At 42.0% G+C, this 19,826-nt stretch overlaps 1 protein-coding gene across 2 annotated transcripts in view; it reads right to left on the bottom strand.

Annotated features, from left to right (window-relative positions):
• Positions 1 to 5,430: 5,430 nt before the first annotated feature.
• pdgfd (platelet derived growth factor d) overlaps positions 5,431 to 19,826 on the bottom strand; it is a 35,862-nt gene continuing 21,466 nt past the window's right edge. Inside the window, exons 2-7 of one of the 2 annotated variants that reach the window (XM_017686825.2) lie at positions 17,891 to 18,095; positions 16,970 to 17,147; positions 13,908 to 13,958; positions 12,806 to 12,986; positions 10,343 to 10,557; positions 5,431 to 6,569 (exon numbers count right to left, since the gene is read on the bottom strand). In XM_017686825.2, coding sequence (XP_017542314.1) covers positions 6,441 to 6,569; positions 10,343 to 10,557; positions 12,806 to 12,986; positions 13,908 to 13,958; positions 16,970 to 17,147; positions 17,891 to 18,095 — 959 coding nt within the window. In that variant the 3' untranslated portion in view covers positions 5,431 to 6,440. The remainder of the gene's footprint in view (positions 6,570 to 10,342; positions 10,558 to 12,805; positions 12,987 to 13,907; positions 13,959 to 16,969; positions 17,148 to 17,890; positions 18,096 to 19,826) is intronic. The other variant, XM_017686827.2, reaches the window with a different exon arrangement.

Raw genomic sequence — 19,826 nt, 5'->3', positions numbered from 1 at the left:
TTTTGTGAACTTTCTCAGTCTAAGTCTAAGGCTAATCACATTTGCTTCTGCTGTTGGCATGACAACAACCAAGCTGCTGGACCAGGTTTTTCACAAATTCCGACAGGATCAGAATCTCTGACACAGCTTACAGAGAGTTACAGAGATCTGAGCCGTGACTGAATGAGCTGGAGAACCTTTATGTTCTCCTTTCCCTTTAACCCAGTGGAACTTGTGCTGCATGCTGTTGTGGAGTGAAGCAACTGCTCAGAGACTCTTAACAGATAGAGTGCGCTGTGGCCTCAACTCTGAGTGAGGACATGTACAGAGTGATTGACAGGACAGTGAGGGTGAGGAGACAGTGTCCTCCTCCTCAGCGTTCCTCTGAGAGGTCAGCGGTCAGCTCTACTGTCCACCCACTGCTCATCATCACCGTCTGTCAGAGCGACACAACAACTTCTCTCCTCCTCCATCATCGCTTGCTCTCTCTCCTCCTCCATCATCGCTTACTCTCTCCTCTTCTATCATCCCTCAGTCTCTCGTCCTCTATCATCCCTCACTGTCTCCTCCTCTATTATCCCTCTCTCTCCTACTGTATCATCCCTCACTCTCCACCTCTATCATCACTCTCTCCTCCTCTATCATCACTCACTCTCCTCCTATATCATCACTCTCCTCCTCTATCACCTTTTCCTCCTCTATCATCCCTCACTCTCCTCCTCTATCATTGCTCACTCTCTCCTCCTGTATCATCCCTCACTCTCCTCCTCTATCATCACTCACTCTCTCCTTCTCTATCATCCCTCTCTCCTCCTCTATCATCACTCTCCTCTATTATCCCTCTCTCTCCTACTGTATCATCCCTCACTCTCCTCCTCTATCATCACTCTCTCCTTATCTGTCATCCCTCACTCTCCTCCTCTATCATCCCTCACTCTCCTCCTCTATCATCACTCTCTCCTCCCTTATCATCACTCACTCTCCTCCTATATCATCACTCTCCTCCTCTATCACCTTTTCCTCCTCTATCATCACTCTCTCCTCCTCTATCATCGCTCACTCTCTCCTCTATCATCACTCACTCTCTCCTCTATCATCCCTCACTCTCCTCCTCTATCATCCCTCACTCTCCTCCTCTATCATCACTCTCTCCTCCCTTATCATCACTCACTCTCCTCCTATATCATCACTCTCCTCCTCTATCACCTTTTCCTCCTCTATCATCACTCTCTCCTCCTCTATCATCGCTCACTCTCTCCTCTATCATCACTCACTCTCTCCTCTATCATCACTCACTCTCTCCTCCTCTATCATCACTCTCTCCTCATCTGTCATCCCTCTTTCTCCTCCTCTATCATCCCTCACTCTCCTCCTCTATCACCCCCTCTCCTTCTCTATCATCCCTCACTCTCCTCCTCTATTATCACTCTCCTCCTCTATTATCCCTCATTCTCCTCCTCTATCATCACTCTCTCCTCCCTTATCATCACTCACTTTCCTTCTATATCATTACTCTCCTCCTCTATCACCTTTTCCTCCTCTATCATCCCTCACTCTCCTCCTCTATCATCACTCTCTCCTCCTCTATCATTGCTCACTCTCTCCTCCTGTATCATCCCTCACTCTCTCTTCCTCTATCATCACTCACTCTCTCCTTCTCTATCATCCCTCGCTCTCCTCCTCTATCATCACTCTCTCCTCCCTTATCAACATTCTCCTCCTCTATCACCCCTCTTTCTCCTCCCCTATCATCCCTCACTCTCCTCCTCTATCATCACTTTCCTCCTCTATCAGGTAGGTAATTTATGTCCACATAAGTTACAGAACACACATTAGAATACGTGGTTTTCATTTCCTTTTATTTAGGCATTTTTAAAGCAGCTCTGAAATAACGCCTGAACGCTTCACACTGCATTTGAGGTTAAAATACAGCAGCGTCTGACAAAGACGTTTCTAAATCAAACCCAAGTCTCTAATATCCTCGCTCTTAATATACTGTCATATATTGAAGGTTATACAGGTGCCACTTGGTAGACCGTAAATACGTCATATCAGTATCTAAAAGCTCTGAGAAGCACAGACACCTGAAATGACTTCAGCACAATTGAAAGTAGTTTTTTCTCCTTTACCACCTCAGTTCACACCTGACGTGTGAATACTGGCACTTTCTTTACTGTGCTGTTAATCAGACGTGTAAGTGTGTAGTGTAAGAGTGTAAATGTCCCGTTTCTCTATTTAAAGGAACAGTCAGATGTTTCCTCAACAAACTTTCATCTTCAGTTCTTTAAACCTTCATCATGTCATCTAACAAAGCTGAAAAGTCTTCGATTTTTATACTTCAGGGTGTCCAAACTTCAAAGTAGACCAGATCATAAAGTGACTAAATACCTCCGGGCAGAAATGTTGTTCACAAATGATTTAAAATCGTATGTTTTCAAAATATCAGCACATAGAATCTGAGCTTTATGTGAGCTGCCGTGTTTCCTATCACTGTGTAAAAGATGCACGAGGCTCCTTTTATTGTTGCACTGATCAGAGCAGTTTGGATCAGTAAGCGCTTATAACAAAAAATGAAATATACTGCTCAAAAAAATAAAGGGAACACTTAAACAACACAATATAACTCCAAGTAAATCAAACTTCTGTGAAATCAAACTGTCCACTTAGGAAGCAACACTGATTGACAATCAATTTCACAGCTGTTGTGCAAATGGAACAGACAACAGGTGGAAATTACTGGCAATTAGCAAGACACTCAATAAAGGAGTGGTTCTGCAGGTGGGGACCACAGACCACTTCTCAGTACCTTTCTGCTTTCTGGCTGATGTTTTGGTCACTTTTGAATGTTGGTGGTGCTTTCACACTCGTGGTAGCATGAGACGGACTCAACAACCCACACAAGTGGCTCAGGTAGGGCAGCTCATCCATGATGGCACATCAATGCGAGCTGTGGCAAGAAGGTTTGCTGTGTCTGTCAGCACAGTGTCCAGAGGCTGGAGGCGCTACCAGGAGACAGGCCAGTACACCAGGAGACGTGGAGGAAGCCGTAGGAGGGAAACAACCCAGCAGCAGGACCACTACCTCTACCTCGCCAGAGGTAGCCTGACTGCCATTAGGTACCGAGATGAGATCCTCAGACCCCTTGTGAGACCATATGCTGGTGCGGTTGGTCCTGGGTTCCTCCTAATGCAGGACAGTGCTAGACCTCATGTGGCTGGAGTGTGTCAGCAGTTCCTGCAAGATGAAGGCATTGAAGCTATGGACTGGCCCGCCCGTTCCCCAGACCTGAATCTGATTGAGCACATCTGGGACATCATGTCTTGCTCCATCCACCAACGCCACGTTACACCACAGACTGTCCAGGAGTTGGCGGATGCTTTAGTCCAGGTCTGGGAGGAGATCCCTCAGGAGACCATCCGCCACCTCATCAGGAGCATACCCAGGCGTTGTAGGGAGGTCATACAGGCACGTGGAGGCCACACACAATACTGAGCCTCATTTTGACTTGTTTTAAGGACATCACATCAAAGTTGGATCAGCCTGTCGTGTGTTTTTCCACTTTAATTTTGTGTGTGACTCCAAATCCAGGCCTCCATTGGTTAATAAATTTGATTTCCATTGATGATTTTTGTGATTTTGTTGTCAGCACATTCAACTTTGTACAGAACAAAGTATTCAATGAGAATATTTCATTCATTCAGATCTAGGATGTGTTATTTGAGTGTTCCCTTTATTTTTTTTGCGCAGTGTAGTATAAGAGTAACAGCAAAACATGCCAAATATATGAGCCTCTTAAACTCCTTGGAACCACCGGTGGTTCCTAAACGCACTTCATCATGTTCTTCATAGCTTTCATTTTCCGTAAGCTCCATTCAGAAGCTGGGCGTCATGTGAGGCTGTAACTCTTCTCTCCAGTCTAATAGACGGTGATGTCATTTTAAACCCTTATATTAAAAGAAGCTGAACTCAGTTTGTTTTTCTACTGATAGTCGACCCGTTTTTCCCCAAATCTGGGCTCTAAACTATAAACAGACGGCGTCTCTTCAGTGATCTGCTCTGGAAACACTACATTAATAAGATAACAAAAAGAATGTTTAAGATTTTTGGCGCTCAGCAGTAAATTGTAAGTGTATAGTGATATGTGGAGATCATAAAACACACGTTCTGCTCATTTGAGGGGGGATTTTACAAAATAAATAAATACAATAAAAATGTACATTGATTTCATGCAGTTACTTAATAATTTGCCTTACGATTTGTCAAAGTAAGATGGACAAACCTAAATATACCCTGGACAATAAGAGGTTAAGTATATACTTTATATTCATCTAATTTATGAGACAATCTAATCTAAAATCTATACATTTTCAGTTGTGTTAGATGTTCCTTAATATCAAGTAAACACAGCGACTGCATTCATAAATCACTTCATTAAATAAGATCAATCATCATAATCAGCCGTTATTGTTCACCCATAATGGGTTAATATTTCCTGCTCTGCTGAATCGTCTCCGGTAAGAAGTCGGGCTGTGAGACTCGGAGCCGCAGCTGCTTTAGTTTCTCTCCTGAATATTTACTGTAATGTTCATACTGTGTTTCATATCTGTTGGTATTAAATTCATTACAGTCTTTTGAATATGAGGCTCATCTTCTGCGGCTCTTGATGAAAAATTCAAATTTACATCTAAATCAGCGGCTCCCAGTGTTAGTCTGAGCTTCATGGCTGCAGTCTGGACTAAATGTGGTCAGTAAATGAAGTTGCAGGTCAGAGAAGAAACTTTAGCTACTTCGTTACAGCACTGCTGCCACCAACGGGTGAGAGGAAGAACTGCAGTGCACTGGCTGATGGGCCACTCACTGTCCACTCTATTAGACACCTACCTTGTCGGTCCACCTTGTAGATGTAAAGTCAGAGACGACAGCTCATCTGCTGCTGCAGTTTGTGTTGGTCGTCCTCTAGTCCTTCATCAGTGGTCAGAGGACGCTGCCCACAGGACTCTGTTGGCTGGATATTTTTGGTTGGTGGACTATTCTCAGTCCAGCAGCAACACTGGGGTGTTTAAAAACTCCAGCAGCACTGCTTTGTCTGATCCACTCAGACCAGCGCAACACATCACCACCACGTCAGAGTTACTACAGTGCTGAGAATGATCCACCACCCAAATAGTACCTGCTGTGAGGGTCCATGGGGGTCCTGACCACTGAAGAACAGGGTAACAGAGTATCAGAGCAACAGATGGACTACAGTCTGTAACTGTAGAACTACAAAGTGCAGCTATACAGTAAGTGGAGCTGATAAAGTGGACAATGAGCGTAGAAACAAGGAGGTGGACTTAATGAAGTGGCTGGGTGATGATGTACATTTTAGGAATCTGGATGTATATTTCTCACATTGACATGTCCCCAGAGGAAAAATGGTCTAATGGACTAAAGACACACTGGACACTTTCGAAACATGGAAAAACGTATCAATTTATTGTGCTTTTGAAAAGTTACATATAAAACAGTTTAAATCTCAGAGTGTAAAGTCTTTGGTATTTGGTTTTGTTTTGGTACTCAGTCTTCGCTGATCTCCACAATCATTTATGTCACTAATTCAGAGACAGAAACATATTGTCAGAATATTTATAACAAAAATAAACCGAATCATTTGTTTAGCTCAAACAACTAAGATGATCAACTTAAACAGGTTTTATTCTCCATTCTCCATAAACTGACCTATTCATGCTTACAAAGGTATGGTTTTGTAGCTACTATTGTGAAGTTGGACAAGTTTTACAGAACTTTGATAGGAATCCCATTACACCAAATGTAAAATAACACCTCAAAACATTCTATACTCTAAATGTAGGTATTGTGATATAAACTCAGTCTGTAAAGCTGGTTCAACCTCCCAACATTAGCTCAGAAAGAACACATTTGTGGGTGGAGTCTGGAGACAGGAAATGGACGCATTTGGAAATTGACTGGAAAGGTTGTAAAAGATGATGACTGTTTGAGCATAAACACCTGTGTGCAGGTGAGAGCGGCTGTTTTTGAGTAGAGAGTGAGCGAGAGAGCTGGAATGAAGGGAATGCAATGTTTTTGTAGGAGGGTGTAACAGTCCTCTGGGTTTTTCTTTGATGTTCCAGAGTTGCAGAGAGGACAGACGTGTGTGTGTGTGTGTGTGTGTGTGTGTGTGTAAAGCTGGCAGAAACAAAAGCTATTTTTTCAGGTTGGTTTGGTCCCATTACTGTCTATAATACTTTCCATATAAAACACAGAAATAAATAATACTGCAGTTACTCTGTGTGTGTGTGTGTGTGTGTGTGTGTGTGTGTGTGTGTGTGTGTGTGTGTGCAGGAAGGCACTGACAAATAAAACTACAAAATATCGACAGACAGAAGGCTACATATCTGCATCAGTCAAGGCTGGAGAGAACACAGAGAGGACGCTGTATGTATGTAGGTGTGTGTGTATGTTCATCGAGGAGGCCGTGAGTGACACACACACTCGCAGCGTTCGTGGTGCTGCAGGTGGATCTCCTCCAGAACCCAGCGTGCTCTGGTCTTCTTCCTGTAGTAGTTCTGTCCCGGAGAGAACTTCAGCACCTACAAACACATCAAAGACCATTTAAACAACAACAACAACAACAACAACAACGCTGCATTGTTGTGTCTGTGGAATACAGACAACAAACTGGACATTCCATTGTTTTTATTGGAGCTGCGACGGAACATGCTACCACCGCATTCGGCAATAGTCCATAGCCCACAGTGGTGAACGGAGCGATCTGCAAAGAGTTAAATCTTCCCAACATTTGCTATTGACCACAGTGGATGTTGGATGTTGATTTTTTTGGAGCCATAAACAAATGTCTCGTTACTGAATTCCAGACAAGCTCAGTATTGTATAATATAATCAAGAGTGCAGAGTCCCTCCTGTCTTTGTCCACCTCAAATAAACAATCTACACCACTAAAGTTCTCCACTGGTAATCATCTATTTTTGTATGTTTTATTAGAGTTTAGCAGGAGGACATTCTTCATTATCCAGGCTTCTACATTTTTAACTAAGGTTGACTGTCAACTGAGAAACTCTCCCTCACGATTAAGCGACTTCCCGGGACTGTTAACTGATAAACTTTCCCTTAAGGCTAGGGAGTCTTTCCAGGTCTGTTGTCTGAAAAAAACTTTCACTGCTGACAATTCTTCCTGTTGTTATTGATCTAGAAACCTTCCCTCGCTTCTATGGCCTGTCAACTGAGAAACTTTCCCTCATGGCTAAAGTGTCTTTCCAGGCTATTTTTGGCTAAGAGTCTTCCTGGGCCTGTTGAACAAGAAACTTTCCCTCACGGCTAAGCGTCTTCCCAGTCCTGTCAACTGAGAAACTTTCCCTCATGGCTAAGAGTCTTCCTGGACTTGTCAAATGAGAAACTTTCCCTCATGGCTAAAGAGTCTTTCCAGTCTAAGAGTCTTCCTGGGCCTGTAGACCAGGAAACTTTCCCTCAAGGCTAAGAGTCTTCTCAGGCCTGTAGACCGAGAACCTTTCCCTCATGGCTAAGAGTCTTCCTGGGCCTGTAGACCGAGAAACTTTCCCTCATGGCTAAGGAATCTTCCCAGGCCTGTAGACTGAGAAATTTCCCTTGTGGTTAAGGAGTCTTCCCAGGTCTTTTGACTGAGAAACTTCTTCTATCTAAGGAGTCTTCCTGGAACTGTCAACTGAGAAACCTTCCAAAGAGTAAAAACTTTACACCACAGATAAGTATTGTTCTTAGACCTTTAATCCCTTTTATAGTACCAAACTTTTTTCCTGTGAACTGGTTTACTGGTATTTCTGATAATGAGAATATGATGTTACCTTTCTACTACAAAACACACACAAACACACACACACACACACACACACACACACACACACACACACACACACACACACGTATGAGTCTATCCTGAAGCTGTCATCACTTCTGAGTTTAGAGATTAAACAGTAGTGCTTCCTTAACCAACACTTGTCTTTCCAACAATTTACTGATAACACAGTGTAACAAAATAAAGCACTCCTTCATCAAAGAGAGGGGAGGGGGGGTAGGGTGAGGGAGAGTGAGAGACTGAGGAGAGAGGTCTGAAGTAGTGAATGAGGGTTATTAGAGGGAGAAAAGTAGAGAGTGAGGGGTGAGAGAGAGGATGAGGGATTCTGTGAGGGTGTGCAAGAGAAAGATAAAGATGAAGAAAGGAATAAGGGGGAAAAAGAAAGAAAGAAGAGCTCGAGGGCAGCAGGGGGGGGACAGAGAGATAAAACCGAGTTTAATAATAAACACTAGAAGAGAGAGTGTGTGTTTAATGCTGATAAGGGTGAAACACACACTCACAAGTTTTTGCACAATATAAGGACATAAGGTTGTACGTATGTACTATGTATACACACACACACACACACACACACACACCTTCAGAATCAAATCTTCATCCAGTGAATATTTAAAACAGAGTAGACTGTAGAGGGATTGTGTCTGTTTATACTGTGTGCATAAAGTCTGTGTGTGTAGAGAACCTATGCATGTGTATTCAATATTTGTGTATGTGTATATAGTGTGTGAATTGTGTGAGTGTTTCTAGTGTGTTTATAGTGCAAATTTGTGTGTATGGTGTGTAATCTGTGTATTTTATTTATAGTGCGTGTTTGTGTGTACAGTGTTTTTATCGTGTGTGTAGTGCGTACAATGTGTTTTTATTGTGTGCATAGTGTGTGAGTGTGAAATGTGTATGTGTGTCTTGGGAGTGTGTTTAGCATGTTTAATGCAAATTAGTGTGAGTATGTAGTGTGTGTGTCTATTGCATTTATTGTGTGTATGTAGTGTGTGTCTAGTATGTATGTATTGTTTTTAAAGAGTCTTTTGTGTGTGTACAGTGTTTTTATTGTGTGTGTGTGTGCGTGTATACATGAGTGTGCATGTTTGTCTATGTGTGTGTGTGTGTGTGTGTAAAATATGATCTGACGTTCTGTGGTGAATTAAATATTCTATGTGCCAAAATAAACTAACGCGACTAAAACATCTGCTGTGTTTGCAATTCCTCTTTGTGGTGCTGATAGTGGACGATTCAGCTGTTTGGACTGACCTGTTCCTTTTTCTCTGAATCCAAACTGACCACAATATCAATATCAGCAACAAAAACAACAACAAAAGTAATAATAATAATAATAAATATTAATAATAATAAAATCCTAATATTATTATTTTCTGGATTTTTTTACTAACTTGGCCCATAATTTTTGAAATATGGGGCAAAAGTTTGCGCACCCATCTTAAATTAGGATCATACAAGTCCATTGGAAACACTCAGTGAACGACGTAAAATATCATAGCAACAATCTAGCAACCCTCTTAAATATGGTTCTAGCCTAGCAACATCCTAGCAACCACCTGGGGTGCCACAGCAATTACTTAATAATGCATCACTTGGCAATCATTTGGTATACCATAGCAACCACCTAGCAACACCTTAGCAACCATTTGGGATACAACAGCAACTGACCAATAACACCTTAGCACTAACCAATAACACCAATAACACTAGGAATGCCATAGCAACCACCTAGCAACACACTAACACATTAGGACTTGACATACCACAGCATCACCTAAAAATGCCCTAGCAACCATATACGATACCATAGCAACCACCTAGCAACCACACAGGATACCATTGCAACCACTTTGCAACCATTTGGGATACAAAAGCAACTGCCTAGCAACACCTTAGCAAGGAATGTCATAGCCACCGAAAATGCCAATGCCACACTAAGACATTAGCACTTGACATACCATAGCAACAACCTGGCAAGCTTAATATGGGCAATTGCTTTCCATTTACTTCACGAAAAGCACTTTTTTAGTTGAAGAAAGAGCATCAACATTAACACAGGGAGGTAATCAGAGGGACAGTGGAGTTCGAGTCTGCAGCATCTAAGATTTTTAAAACGCAGAGTTAGAAAAGAAACATCTCCCAGTGAAAGCAGCGTTTTACAGTAGAAATATATGGAGCTCATTATGCTGGTAGTGAACTACGCTGACTCAGCCACCTAAAAACCATAGAAACTGACCTTAAACAGAAGTTAGGACACTGTTGGGGTTCATCCTACAGTTAGGACAGTATTTAGGAGGTTTAGTCTAGTTAGGATGTTTGTGTGATGCTGTTTCCTTATCTGGAGTTAATGATGAGATTATGAAGTTAAGAACTGTTATTCTGGAATAGATACTGTCTGAAATTTAGTCCCTACTGAAGTCGTCATGGAGACTAAACACATCAGATATCAGAGATCTGTAACATGGCCCTCGCAACTCGTCAGTCTGAATATGAAGCTGGAGGTGAGTGAAGATCTACCTCGTGTAGTTTGTTGACGGTTTTGCCAGCGCTGCAACTGCAAGAGTTCCAGTTGTTCGTGCCACAGCCACAGTTTCCACCACAGCGCTTCACAAGCAGGCATCGTGGGAAAAACACTGCGTTGGTGGCCTTCAGCTCCTCCCGCAGGTTCACAGAGAAATTGCGCGGAGTGCAACTGAACTGCTTAACGTCTTCATTCAGACGATCCAGATCAACTAGAGAAAAAAAATACACACGAACAAATTAGTTTGTGTGTGTGTGTCTGTGTGTTGGGAGGAATTTGCCAGCAGCAGCTAAATGTGAGAAGAGCTGACTGTGCAATATCTGCAATATCTAGTGGTTTGGTGTGAAACGCTCTCTTCTAGAGAATGGTTCATAGTGGTGATGATAGGAACCAGACGTCCACCTCTAAAAGCTCCCTTACAGAAAGTTACTGCAATAGTAAATGGTTATAAATTCACTGCCTGGTGACTGAGACACTGTTTTATGATGGTTCGAGAAGATTTTGGTTCTAACATACATATTTTTTATTAAAATGTATACATATATTTGTGTTGTCATAGCGACCCCTGGTTACTATTACTGCTACTGTAAACTGTTTCTCATTTAGCAAGATATTATCTGGATTTCTCATTTAGACAGATAACATTAACTAGATTTCTTATTTAGGCAGATAATGTAAGCTAGATTTCTTATTTAGGCAGATAAAGTAAGCTAGATTTCTTATTTAGGCAGATAACATAAGCTAGATTTCTTATTTAGGCAGATAAAGTAAGCTAGATTTCTTATTTAGGAACATAACATAAGCTAGATTTCTTATTTAGGAACATAACGTAAACTAGATTTCTTATTTAGGCAGATAAAGTAAGCTAGATTTCTTATTTAGGCAGATAAAGTAAGCTAGATTTCTTATTTTGGAAGGTAACGTAAGCTAGATTTCTTATTTAGGCAGATAAAGTAAGCTAGATTTCTTATTCAGGAAGATAAAGTAAGCTACATTTCTTATTTTCGAAGGTAACGTAAGCTACATTTCTTATTCAGGAAGATAAAGTAAGCTACATTTCTTATTTTCGAAGGTAACGTAAGCTACATTTCTTATTCAGGAAGATAAAGTAAGCTACATTTCTTATTTTGGAAGGTAACGTAAGCTAGATTTCTTATTTAGGCAGATAAAGTAAGCTACATTTCTTATTCAGGAAGATAAATTAAGCTACATTTCTTATTTTGGAAGGTAACGTAAGCTAGATTTCTTATTTAGGCAGATAAAGTAAGCTACATTTCTTATTCAGGAAGATAAATTAAGCTACATTTCTTATTTTGGAAGGTAACGTAAGCTAGATTTCTTATTTAGGCAGATAAAGCAAGCTACATTTCTTATTCAGGAAGATAACAAGCTAAATTTCTTATTTAGCCAAATAAAATAAGCCTGATTTCTTATTTAGGCAGATAACATGAGCAGGAATGAAAATAAACAAGCATAAATGCAGCAAGCACCACGTAAGTAATTTTATATTTATACACTTTGCCTAAAGTGTCCTGGTGTATATGTGTGTGTGTGTGAGTATGTCTGTGTGTAGGGGTGTGTGAGTGTGTGTGTGTGTTAAGGAGACACAGTTGAATAATCCCCATTAAAAGCAGGTAAATAGTTAACTCTCTCTCTCTCTCTCTCTCTCTCTCTCTCTCTCTCCTTCAAAAGTCTGGCATGAGTGAATCTCTTCTACACACCACCACCACCCCACCACCCCCTGCCCCACCTTGGCCGCCCACACACACACACACAGACACACTCTGAGCATGAGGAATGTGCAGTAAATGCAGGTTTATCACAAACACACAGCACTCAGAGTGTAACAACTCACAAAATTCATCATTTACATTTACGCATTTGGGAACTTAATCGTGTTACAGAGGGAGGTGAACGTAGCGTCTTTTCCACAAACCCTTATATGGGTGCAGCGTGGGGTCTTAATCCAGGTGGGGAATCAACTGAGTCAGATGAGTTACCCACAATCCTATACCTACAGCTTCACTCGGCTCAGTTCAGAGACCACTGTGCTAGCCATAAACTGATACAGTAGCCACAAGCTCTTGTGCTAGTCATGAACAAGATGAACAACAACATGAATGCAACAACCACAATAGCTAGCCAGGAGTAGTGTTACAGGCTGGCTAAGAGCTAATACTCAGGCCCCAAACTAATGGGCAAGCCACAAGTGAAATATGCCAGCCACCTGACACAGTATGAGCGGTATTACTGTGAGGGGGTCGACTGATTAATATAATATTTTAATAATATTTTTATTTCATTTGTTTAATCGGATTCTTTCCATGTACCTTTATGCAACACGTAATTTGAAGGACTGTATTCACAGGTTTTGCGCACGACTTTACAGTAGAGTACTATAAGACAGCCTTACTAAGGAGAAAACACTATAGATCACTACAGACGATTAATACACGCACCCTTCTGTTTGCGGTCGGTGTAATAACTGCGTGGTATGTAGTAGTGTGTGTGAGTGTAGATGCTGTTGAGATCCTGCTGCCAGGTTTGAGGGTTCATGTGCTTCATGACCTCCTCAACTGTACTGAACCCAGCGATGACATCATCAAGATCATCCGCTGAGAGGGGAGCTTCAGTTACACCCTACAGAGAGAGAGAGAGAGAGAGAGAGAGAGAGAGAGAGAGAGAGAGAGAGAGAGAGAGAGAGAGAGAAAAAAAACACACCTACATAACAATACCTACATTTAGAGTCAGTTATTCATTCAGCCTAATGAGAAACTGTAGAACAGACTCAGTTTATATCACAATACCTACATTTAGAGTCGGTTATTCATTCAGTCTAATGAGAAACTGTAGAACAGACTCAGTTTATATCACAATACCTACATTTAGAGTCGGTTATTCATTCAGCCTAATGAGAAACTGTAGAATGGACTCGGTTTATATCACAATCCCTACATTTAGAGCCGGTTATTCATTCAGCCTAATGAGAAACTGTAGAACAGACTCAGTTTATATCACAATACCTACATTTAGAGTCGGTTATTCATTCAGCCTAATGAGAAACTGTAGAACAGACTCGGTTTATATCACAATCCCTACATTTAGAACCGGTTATTCATTCAGCCTAATGAGAAACTGTAGAACAGACTCAGTTTATATCACAATACCTACATTTAGAGTCAGTTATTCATTCAGCCTAATGAGAAACTGTAGAACAGACTCGGTTTATATCACAATACCTACATTTAGAGTCGGTTATTCATTCAGCCTAATGAGAAACTGTAGAACAGACTCGGTTTATATCACAATACCTACATTTAGAGTCGGTTATTCATTCAGCCTAATGAGAAACTGTAGAACAGACTCGGTTTATATCACAATACCTACATTTAGAGTCGGTTATTCATTCAGCCTAATGAGAAACTGTAGAACAGACTCAGTTTATATCACAATACCTACATTTAGAGTCGGTTATTCATTCAGCCTAATGTTATTTTGTATGTTTGTATGGTTTTGTGGGTGGTCTGTATTTTGGGTGTGCAGCGATCAGTGAATACATACCGATGCACCTGTGACCGTCTCCCAGCTAGTAAAGGACGGCAGAGGATCATTCTGAAAGAGAGAAATCATGACTCAACACTTATTATTCTTCTCTTCCCTTTACATCATCATAACCACTCCTCTATATGACAGCTGGACAATACAGCTAAAACTCAATGTATTATCAATGTATTTCCACTTCATTCAATATCCATATTTATCATTTCTGAAATAATGAAAATATTTTTCAAAAATTAATTTACTTGTTTTACTCATATATTCACCAAGTATTTTGTACCTTAAGATTTTCTTGAAGCTTGAAGAAAAATTAGAGAGATATTTTAACCCGCTTATTCACCCCTCCATGCACGCATGTTTGTTTATGTGACTTGTGGGGACATTACATAGCCTTCCATTCATTTGAGAAGTGAATGCTACACTAACCCTTAAAACCTCTTCACCTTAAAGTTTAATTTACCTTATGGGTCCCCTCAAGTAAGAAAGGGCCCCACAACGTTAGTGTATAGTGTAATGTCATCCCTACAATGTGGTATAAACCTGATACACCCTAATAAACACACACACACACACACACACACACACACACACACACACACACACACACACACACACACACACACACACACACCTTTGGACACTCTCACATTCCTGAAGAAGCACATGATGCCATTACATAAATCCGACTCCACAGACAATAGTGTGGGGTCAGAGGTCACACGAGGAAAGCGATAAGCTCATCGCTACGGAAACCTGATCAAACGCAGCCCACACACGTTTCCTGTTCAGGAACGCAGCGGTTCCAGGAGGTCTGAAGCAGGACAGCAGGAAACACACACACACACACACACACACACACACACACACACTTGTATACCCAAAATATAAACCAGCAGAACAAACAGAACACACAGAGAATCTAGAACATCCTACAGAACAGAGAGAAAGAGATGGAGAGAGAGAGAAAGAGATGGAGAAAGAGATGGAGAGAGAGAAAGAGATGGAGAGAGAGAGAGAGAGAGAGAGAGAGAAAGAGATGGAGAGAGAGAGAGAGAGAGAGAGAGAGAGAGAGAGAGAGAGAGAGAGAGAAAGAGATGGAGAGAGAGAGAGAGAAAGAGATGGAGAGAGAGAGAGAGAAAGAGATGGAGAGAGAGAGAGAGAGAGATGGAGAGAGAGAGAGAGAGAGAGAGAGAGAGAGAGAGAGAGAGAGAGAGAGAGAGAGAGAGAGAGAGGAGAGCAAGAGTTACTGTTATCTTCCAGATGTGGTTGTGGAGGTGAACAGCTGTTAATGTGTTATCACACACACACACACACACACAATTTCTCTTCTATCCTAACTGACCTATTATTATTATTATTATTATTATTATAGGAGATGGACCAAAAATAAAATCCTGTGCTGAAACTGAAATTCAGTGCAGTGTGTAGTTACAGAATGTCCCACAAATTCCAGCGTCCTCAACACAGTGACCAGCTGCTCTTCCATGATAATGAACTGCGTTATTCTTGGTTACGGTTCACACTCTGTGGGCTGTACATTACAGTAGTGTACAGCAGCCCTTCACTGCATCACTGTAACAGCGTCTGTTACCTTGTAAAGACTTTTGCCAATCTGACTGATTCCGTTCCTGTAATCTGTAATCCAGCTGTTTAGCTGTATAAATTAAGGATGCGATGAAATTTGGGGCTGACGCTGATCTGCGATATTTCACATGTACATACCTTTAAATCTTGGTGCACAACAAACTGCCTTCTGTGAAGGCCACTGCACATCGGACGCACTGTGCCACACAGCATCATGCAGCATTTCAATGGAGGTGCGCACACTTGTCAGTGCTCCACCAATCACTGTTCAGGTCCTTGGCCCGTCACAGCACTTTGCACAGCATTTCACCATCAGTACATTAAATTAAGGCCATACTGAGACCACAGAGACCCTCAGCAGATCACATGTGGCTGTAAATCTACCCAGAGAGAACTACAAGCCTAGTTACTCCCCAGGTCTTTTTCAGCTTGTATCTTTCAGCTTCAAAACAAACAACCGGTAGTGAACTGGTACCAAGTGTGACTAGTGATGCTGAGCACTTCATTTCATTCCGTTTATACCAGCAGAATGTAATGATGAACTTTAACCTGTCGTATATTGGCTCTCCCTGCTTATGCCTCAAGCACCAGTATGTAACTGCTGCAAGATTTAAGGTGGAACGCGAAAATCCAAACAATTTTTTACCCGATTTTCTCCCCAATTTAGTCGTTTCCAATTCCATCCACTACTTAGGACTCCACCAATCACATGATACTACCAACACTAGGAGGGTGAAGGCAGCACAGGCTTCCTCCGAGACCTGTGAAACCAGCCACCGCTTCTTTTCGAACTGCCGCTCACGCAACGTCACCGGAGAGCCGAACGCACTCAGAGGAAAGCGCCAACTGCCAGATCTGTTACGTCAGCTGACAGACGCCTGCGCTGAAGGGGAGCCATCCTACCCACCCAGAGAGAGCGAGGCCAATTGTGCTCTCTTGGACTCCCGGCAACGGATGGCTGCAGAACCACCAGGGATCGAACTCGTGATCTCCTGATGACACGGCCACTGCTTAGACAGTTGTGCCACTCGGGATCTACTCAGCTTTGCCTACCTAAGTAGCTGCAGGCTGTGTGTGCGGTGCTGTGGGAGATCCAGCGTTGCCTAAATGACAACAGTGCTTTTAATAAACGCATCATCAAATATTGACTCGAAATATCAGCCAAATCTAAGCACTGGCTCAATATTGATGATGTTTGCATGATACTTTGCATGACTAAATGATTCTTTGTATTGTGAAATGGCTCTTCAGATTGATGGCGAACGCGCTGTAGGTGCTTCACAGAAACATTTTCAAAAAGGTTCTGTATAGAACCATGAACAGCACATTCTCCCTCAATCTGAAGAACCCTTTCACGATACACATAACACTAAATGATGCAAATTGTTCTTTGAGTGTTCATGGCTCTATGTAGATCCATTTTCTCTACTAAAGAGCCATCGAAGAACCATCTGTTAAGTGTACAAATGAGGGAAACTCACCACCAGAGAGTAGCAGAGTTTGAATCCTGGCTTGGCCACGAAGTAATCGTCCGATTTGAATGTGATCTTGATGTGGTTGGTCCTGGATGTTATGGGCCTGGGAGCTTTTCTCCCACACCAGCGACCCCAGATTATAGTGGTGTTCTCAGATATGTCCTCCACCTCTACAAAGTCATACCTGCACACAAACACACAGAGTCAGCACACCTACACACTTCAGTACACTCTTTAAAAAAAAAGTGGTTCTTCAAGGGTTCCTTAGTGAAAACAAACTTGGTGGTGGTGTGTTAGTGTGTATTGTGCTGGTCTGAGTGGATCAGACACAGCAGTGCTGCTAGAGTTTATAAACACCTCAGTGTCGCTGCTGGACTGAGAATGGTCCACAAACCAACATATCCAGTCAACAGCGTCCTGTGGGCAATGTCCTGTGACCACTGATGAAGGACTAGAGGATGACCAGCGCAAACTGTGCAGCAGCAGATGAGCTGTCGTCTCTGACTTTACATCTACAAGGTGGACTGACAAGGCAGGAGTGTCTAATAGAGTGGAGAGTGAGTGGACACAGTGTTAAAAACTCCAGCAGCACTGCTGTGTTTGATCCACCCGCACCAGTGCAACACACAGTAACTCACCACCACCACGTCAGTGTTACTGCAGTACTGAAAATGATCCACCTACTCTGTGGTGGTGCTGTGGAGGTCTTGACCACTGAAGAACAGGGTAACAAAGTATACAGAGAAACAGATGGACTACAGCCTATAACTATAAAACTACAGAGTGAAACGGTCAGTAGAGCTGTCAGTGAGTGTGTAACATTTATATATGTATAAGAATTAGAAGATATTTTGTTCTGGAAAAGCGCAGTCCTACAGCTTTTTGCTCGTTAATCCCTCCATCGTTCCATCCCTCCGTCCGCCTCACCTGCAGACGTTGTTCTCGGGCTCCTCCAGGCCGAACTGCACGTCGAACTCCAGCAGGAAGTGCGTGTGTACGGCGGAGCGAAGTCTCCATGACAACAGCAGGTTCCGGGGGTAGGCGTTCGGGTACCGCGGGCTGTGGATCTGCCCGCCTCCCGTAACCATGACAACCTCCTCTTGACGGAACAAGTCTGTGAGGCGATTGGTGTCTGTTAGCGGGGGGCGGGGCCACAACTCAGAGAAGTTAGTGAGGTCACTCAAGGTCACATGCAGCATCATTTCAACAACAGAGCAACATGATCATATGAACATTATAGAGCTTTTTAAATGAAACAGTAGAAGCCGTATCGCCCCCTACGCTTCCTCTAGTGTATTACAGTCTGTCAGAGTGACTGTGTGGATCATATGAACATTATAGAGCTTTTTAAATGAAACAGTAGAAGCTGTATCGCCCCCTACGCTTCCTGTAGTGTATTACAGTCTGTCAGAGCGACTGTGTGGATCATATGAACATTATAGAGCTTTTTAAATGAAACAGTAGAAGCCGTATCGCCCCCTACGCTTCCTGTAATGTATTACAGTCTGTCAGAGTGACTGTGTGGATCATATGAACATTATAGAGCTTTTTAAATGCAACAGGTGAAGCCGTATCGCCCCCTACGCTTCCTCTAGTGTATTACAGTCTGTCAGAGTGACTGTGTGGATCATATGATGATACACAACCCCCGAGAACAAACTAACAGTGAACAGTGAACCAATAGTAATAAATAGTAAACCAACTGTGAACTAACAGTGAACCAAAAAGGAACCAAAGAACAGCAAACTAACAGCAAACGTAAATTGAAAAGTGAACAGTACAGAGCAAATGAACAGCGAACCTAAAGTAAACAGTGAACTAACAGTACAGAGCAAACGAACAGCGAACCTAAAGTGAACAGTGAACTAACAGTACAGAGCAAACGAACAGCGAACCTAAAGTGAACAGTGAACTAACAGTACAGAGCAAACGAACAGCGAACCTAAAGTGAACAGTGAACTAACAGTACAGAGCAAACGAACAGCGAACCTAAAGTGAACAGTGAACTAACAGTACAGAGCAAACGAACAGCGAACCTAAAGTGAACAGTGAACTAACAGTACAGAGCAAACGAACAGCGAACCTAAAGTAAACAGTGAACTAACAGTAAACTAACAGTAATGAACTTGAGCTAATCTGCATTTCAATCAGGAAACAAACGGCTGCTGTGATGAGTCTGCGCGCGTGTGTGTGTATGTATATGTTTGTGTGTGTGTTTGTGGCTCTTTTTGACACTTATGTAAGTGTGAGTATGATAGTGACAGACTGCCAGCTTTGATCTATATCTGTCTAATTTACACCCTAACACATATACACACACACACACACACACACACACACACACACACACACACACACACACACTCTTGACTGTTTTGAAGCCCAAACACAATGAGCAAGTTGTGATTCACGCGTCTCTTTTTCACCTTTAAAAACACCTTTTACTCTTAGCGGACACCTTCACACCCCTCACTTCACAAACAGCAGAGACAGAGCAGCGCCTCTCCAGCTTACACTTAAAAAGAATTAAAGCTACAAGATCGATTACAAACACAATTCTTTTATTAGACTAGAACAACAATTTAAATAAATTATGAGTCTTTGGGAAATGATTCATTAAATCACTAAATCTCATATTTCACCACAAACTAATTGTTTAGTTTGATTATGACTCTCTAGGAAACAATTCTGTGAATCATTAAATATCATACGGCACTAAAATTCAATTCAGTTTCATTATAATTCTTTAAGAAATGATTCAGTGAATCACAGCATCTCAAAATTCCCTGTGATTCAAATAAATTCAGTTTGATTGTGAATCTTTAGGAGACTATTAGGTGATTCATGAAATTCCAATTTGGCC

Source organism: Pygocentrus nattereri, chromosome 17 (genome assembly GCF_015220715.1).
Source record: "Pygocentrus nattereri isolate fPygNat1 chromosome 17, fPygNat1.pri, whole genome shotgun sequence".
Taxonomy (NCBI): domain Eukaryota; kingdom Metazoa; phylum Chordata; class Actinopteri; order Characiformes; family Serrasalmidae; genus Pygocentrus; species Pygocentrus nattereri.
Note: the sequence above shows the minus strand (reverse complement) of the source record. Positions and strands in the feature narration are given on the sequence as shown.